Genomic DNA, 6056 nt, shown 5'->3' with positions numbered 1-6056 from the left:
GGGACACAGCTCAATACACAGTGAAAGCGACTTCTGCCCGAAGCCGCCCACTTGACGAGCAATTAGTAGCCTATGCAACCGCTCTAGGCGACAATGCTACAAATACTGTGGCGGTGGCTTGGCTCACCCCAAGCCACTCGCTGTCGATTAAATCAAAGTAAGCAACCGGTCTAGGCGAACTTAGCACCCGATCACAGTGCAACAATGCTAGAAAGACAATACATTCGAGCATACAATTAGCAACCGGGCTTTTAGTGAACACACAAGCAACGGTGCGAAGGAAATGCACAAAGCAGGATGACTGGCCAAGCATTAGCCAGAGCATCCTGCCTTAGGGGACTGGTCCTCTCCATCTAGGAGAACCCAGGGGGACAGTGGGTCATCTCTTCGGAAGCAAAGAGATATGCCACTGCCCTGCCATACTTGTCCCAATCATGCCCACCACCTCCGGATGGAGTCTCCACTCCCCGGGGGTGGCCCTTTTCTATCGCTGCGTTCCGGACACCTGGAACTTGGACAGCTTGGATAATGATAATTAGATTATGCTGAGGTCAGCATACTTATCAGTCGAAGGAAGAGGCTGTACTCCAGCAGCCTCCATTGCATGGAGTGCTGTAGTAGCTGCTGAACGGTAGCTACGCGCTATGGAGAAAGGCAGGCTCGCATGGCCGCCGACTCGAGCACCAGCTGAGCTGTAATGGTGGCAGGGATGCTGCCACACACTGTTTAATATCCGCAGAGCCAGGGACGGCCCAAACGGAGGAACCCTGAACTGGTACACCCTGCCCAGAATGCAAAGGGGAGGACCACCTGTGACATTGGGCAGTAGGGACTTGAAAGTAGCATCTTTCAGGGCTATGACACAACCAGTCCGCCTGAGCGATAGACTGGAGGACCCCTGCAACACGCAGCATGGGGAAGGAAGAATCGTGAGGCCCTGATTCCGCCGTCTTAGTCCAGAACGGGGCGACCCCGCCCCAACTCCTGGTACCTGAACTTCGGTTGAGTAGAACCTACCGAGCATCGAGTAGCACCCCCAAGGACTCTGGGGGAGGGCGGAGGCTGGACGCCGACCTCCTGGCGCATGAAATACAGCTGTAGCGCAGTGTTACGGCACTGTACAGAATGTGCTGGGAAGCACTGGCCCCTTGATTGTCCACCTGAACGTGGTTGAAGCTATTGGCACGGGGTACCACAGAGGTTCCCGGCCTGGATCAGGCAGAGGTGCACGTCGCAGCGTGCAACTACTGTCTAGCCTGGTCAACCTGGACACTTCGCACCGGGCCTGAAGAGCAGCTGGCCGAACGTCTGGCCTGGGATCACTGGAAGAGAATGGAGGGTCTGTCGACACACCTCCGACTGGGACGACGCCACAGTTGACATCAACCTGCCTAGCTCCCTAAGTCATAATGCAAAGTCTGCAGTGAAGCATCACTGAGGGTCCATGCTGAGTGACCAGCACCTGACCCCTGTATGGTTTGCGACCGAGCCAGGACTGTGTGAGAAAGCAAATTCCCAGATGGCCCACACAGGCAGCAATGTCGTAACTCCTAGTAAGGAGGTCGCCTGAAATCCGGCACTGGGGCCGAGGGCAGCGCACATCGGCTCTCAGGGCCTCGCCTGGGGACAACCAGGGATGCTATAGCAGGCTCAATTGGAGCTAACCAGTCCAAGCCCTACTATCAGCGTTGTGCATGGCTGCCAGAGCTCTGCTGTCACTAGTGTGATGGGAGAGAGCCCTTAAATCTGGCCAGCATCTACGGAGCTCAGTGGAATAAGGCTCAGAGGGCATTCGTGGGTGCAGATGAAACCAGAGCTTCATCTAACCCCATACTTGGGAGTCACGGACGGACACTGACCCTCTAGCCGAGCTGCCCACCTGTATAACGTTACAGGACGCAGCTGTGGACAGCATGTCATCCCCTGAGTAGGAAGGATGCACAGCCGCAAGGCTACTCACTGCCGCTGGCACCCTGAGCTGGTTGGAGGCTAGCAGGAGAGCTTCTACCTAGCAAGCCTCAGTGCCTGAGGCATGAAACTACGGTTCATGCATGGGTTATCTGACAGTGCTTTCCTCAGGTGCTCACCCCGAGACCTGCAGGGCACTTCTCATGGCCATACTCCACTGTAGGGAGGCCATGAAGGCGTCACAATTACTGGTTGTTTAGCATGTCAGCAATTTAGCAGGCTAGGCTAACTCTTTATGAATTAGTAGCCTACTCAACCGAGCTTCAGGTGCAAGCACCAGAGCAACGGAGCGACACCCTTACGTAACAGTGACGGCGACCTTAGGAGGCCTACGAGAGCAACCGAATAATACAGTGGCAGCGCTAAACTATGCCGCCCACTTGCGAGCAAATACAGTAGCCTGCGCAGACACGACAACTGTGTGACAGCTACAATAACACAGTGAAGGCGACCTTTGGAAACATAAGACGCTCACTGGCTAGCAACTAATGTATGCAACCGGGCTTTAGGCGAGAGCAACCGAGCCTCGGTGCGACACCGCTAGAATAATACAGTGGTGGTGTAAACTATGCCGCCCACTGGCGAGCAAGTTACAGTAGCCTGCCAAGTTACAGTAAACATGCTAGAATTTAGCCAAAAGTCGAGCCAGCTAAAATATGCATCCGACTAAGGCATGCAACCGGGCCTCAGGCGAGAGCAACCGAGCCACGGTGCGACACCGCTAGAATAGCACATTGGCAGTGTAACCCTGCCGCCCACTGGCGAGCAAGTTACAGTAGGCTAGGCAATCGAGCTCTAGGCGAGAGCACACCCAAGCAACGACGCGACCTGTCGAGCCAATTAAAATATGTAATCCGAATAAGGTATGCAACCGGGCTTCAAGCGAGAGCAACCGAACCACGGTGCGACACCGCTAGAATAATACAGTGGCGGTGTAAAACTATCCCGCCCACTGGCGAGCAAGTTACAGTAGGCTAGGCAATCGAGCTCTAGGCGAGAGCACCCAAGCCGAGAGCGCACCCACACAGTTCAAATGAATTCAGTTTACTTAAGAAGGGGACAGTGCAATCAATAAACCACATGATCATACATGGGTTAAAAAAATGCTAGAATTAGCCAATTAAGCTATTCTCTATCTGTAGTCCCCTGGCAGTGTCAGCGGCTCTTGGTAACCCCAGCCGCCCACTGGAGCTCTAGGCACAGTGACGGCCGCATGAGCTACCGCAACGGTGCGACACGGCTATAATAACACAGCGGTGTGAAACTAAGCTGCCAACTGGCGCCACACTACAGCAGCCTACACACGAGCAACAGTGTGACACGGCTAATAACACGGTGAAGGCGATTTAGGAAACTAATTCGTCCACCGGCGAGCAATACAGCAGCATACAGTGTATACAACAGCATACTAGTGTGTGGCACGCACACGATTGGTGCGACACAGCTCAAATACAACAGTGAAAGAGACTTCTGCACCCGAAGCCGCCCACCTGACGAGCAAATTAAGTAGCCCATGCAACCGCTCTAGGCTACTCACAGCGACAATGCTACAAAGTAGGCTACTGTGGCGGCGGCTTGGAGCTTCCCAAGCCGCTCGCTGTCGATTAATCAAAGTAAGCAACCGGTCTAGGCGAACTTATCACCCGATCAACAGTGCAACAATGCTAGAAAGACAACAGCCTACATTCGAGCATACAATTAGCAACCGGGCTTAGCGAAAAACACGCAAGCAACGGTGCGAACAACAGTGAAAGAGGCTTCTGACCCGAAGCCGCACCTGACGAGCAAATTAAGTAGCCTATGCAACTGCTCTAGGCTACTCACAATGCTACAAAGTACTGTCGATTAAATCAAAGTAAGCACCGGTCGGGGCGAACGTAGCCCCCGATCAACAGTGCACAATGCTAGAAAGACAATACATTCGAGCATACAATTAGCAACCGGCTAGCGAAAAACACACAAGCAACGGCGACACTGCTACAAAGTACTGTGGCGGCTCACCTGCCGAGCAAATTAAGTAGCCTATGCAACTGCTCTAGGCTACTCACAATGCTACAAAGTACTGTGGCGGCGGTTTGGTACCCCCAAGCCGCTCGCTGTCGATTAAATCAAAGTACGCACCGGTCGGGGCCCGCGAAGAATAACACGGCGACTGTGAAGCCGCCGCCTGATCTAATCAAAGCAAGGTGGAAAGGTGATACTAGCTTCCGCGGTAGCCTCGGGCTACGCGTAGCCTCACACTTTACTCACCCCTTCCAAGTCGAACGAATTGCAAGTCGCAGCCCTTGGTGGTCGAAGTCAATCGAAGCACCAACCCTTAGGGTACGAGCTACTCGCGACAAGCTAGTGGTATATTAGCACACAACAATGTGTGCGACCTGCTATCCGCGAGAAAATAAAAGGAACAGAACCTCTGGTGACTTCCGGAATATATACATTCCCGGAGTCACCCAGGTGTCACAGGTGACTTTGTTGGTATAAAGATCTCGACCTGCGCATGCGCGCGATGGAACATCCAGTGCTATAAGCACCGCCTCTGGCGGTCAGTAGGAACGAAATAGAACCAAACTGCACAATGCAAGAAAGGCCTGTTACTCATATACACTTACCGGTCTCGTTCTGACTGAGTTATGCCTCGCTTCCATCAAGTAGAGCGGGTCGGATCGGAGCGGTTCGGTCCGGTTATTTTGGCTTTTCATTTGCCAAAAGTTGGGTAGGGTACGGATATAAGCGAGCCTAACCGCTCTAAGCCGCTCCTTTTTTCGGTACTCCTCCGTTGGGGTACCAGCCGCCTGAAAGGGTGCCGAAAAGGCGGAGCTGCACACTGCCGTCCGTTGATTGGTCGAAAGAATCATTTCCGCATTAAATCGCAGTGTGTCTTCACCTTTGCAAGAGTGAAGAGTTGTGTGTAGACAAATGTTGGGTCAGCACTCTGTTTATTGTGTGGTGTTTTTCCTCTTCATTAAATAATCATATCAGTGGGCTATGCTCACGGACCTATAAAGGTAAAAGGCCACACTGTGTCCCGCTGCTACGATGTCACCATAGTCACTAAGCTGCGCTGTTCGCTCACTGACTGCACCAAGCTTTTTTGGCTAATGTTCAACTTCAGATACTGTGTAGTTGTGTGTTCACCAAGTTCAATTGACCAATGATATCACACCAACAGTGCAAACACCCTCTCTGGAGCATATAAAAGAAAGCAGCCTTTGAATTCTCTTTCTGAGAGTCTCGATATCATCCAACAGGTCAGAAGAACACAACCTCAGACAGACTAAAGACAGAGAACTGTGACACTTAACATGCTCTTGTTCCTCTTCTTGGCTCTGGGGGCCATGTTGCCTTCGTATGGTCAGCAAGTGAAGCTACAGCGTGGAAACTGTCCCATGTTCTGGTACAGCTTCAACAGCCGCTGCTACAAGTACAACGCTGCTCACATGACCTGGGCTGATGCAGAGCTCCACTGTATTTCCCTGAGAGCCAACCTGGTGTCCATCCACAGTCTTGAGGAAGAGAATTTCACAAAAAATCTGATTAAAAACTTTGACCACACAGAGGGATACACCTGGATCGGACTGAGTGACACCCAGAAGGAAGGAGCATGGATGTGGTCTGATGGCTGTGCAGTGGACTTTGTCTTTTGGAGTGCAGCAGAGCCAAACAATTTTGCAGAAAGTGAACACTGTGTTCATAACAGCAATGGTGAAGATCCGAAATGGAATGACAATTATTGTGCTGAAACATTTCCCTCTATTTGTGCATCTCGCATAAACTGTCCTTAGCAACTGCAATGGTTACATAATGTCTGATTGGACCAGGTCACTGTTAACCTGTCCTTATATTCACATGCATCTGACCCTGCAGAATAAATATATAAAGACTTTACATGTGTGTCTGTGTGTGTTTTGATAGCAGAAAAAAAATCAATGCTGAATATTATCACAAGTAAAACATATTTCCCAAAATTAAGGAAATAAGTAAGAAAAAAAAACATCTGTCACAGTGCTCCTTGGAAATTATGCATAAATGGTAACAATAGACATTAAGGAGCAGGGTTTTAGCCCTGAGGTCATAACCAAAGTTTAAGG

General features: G+C 51.2%; 1 protein-coding gene across 1 annotated transcript; it reads left to right on the top strand.

Moving 5' to 3' along the window:
* Window positions 1-5270: 5270 nt before the first annotated feature.
* LOC307252963 (lactose-binding lectin l-2-like) lies at window positions 5271-5750 on the top strand (the record flags this gene model as incomplete). The annotated part of the gene is made up of 1 exon (XM_080030784.1): window positions 5271-5750. The coding sequence occupies one exon, from the start codon at window positions 5271-5273 to the stop codon at window positions 5748-5750; it is 480 nt and encodes a 159-aa protein (XP_079886910.1).
* Between the last annotated feature and the right edge of the window lie 306 nt (window positions 5751-6056).

This window comes from Ammodytes marinus (genome assembly GCF_949987685.1).
Source record: "Ammodytes marinus genome assembly, chromosome: 7".
NCBI lineage: Eukaryota > Metazoa > Chordata > Actinopteri > Uranoscopiformes > Ammodytidae > Ammodytes > Ammodytes marinus.
Note: the sequence above shows the minus strand (reverse complement) of the source record. Positions and strands in the feature narration are given on the sequence as shown.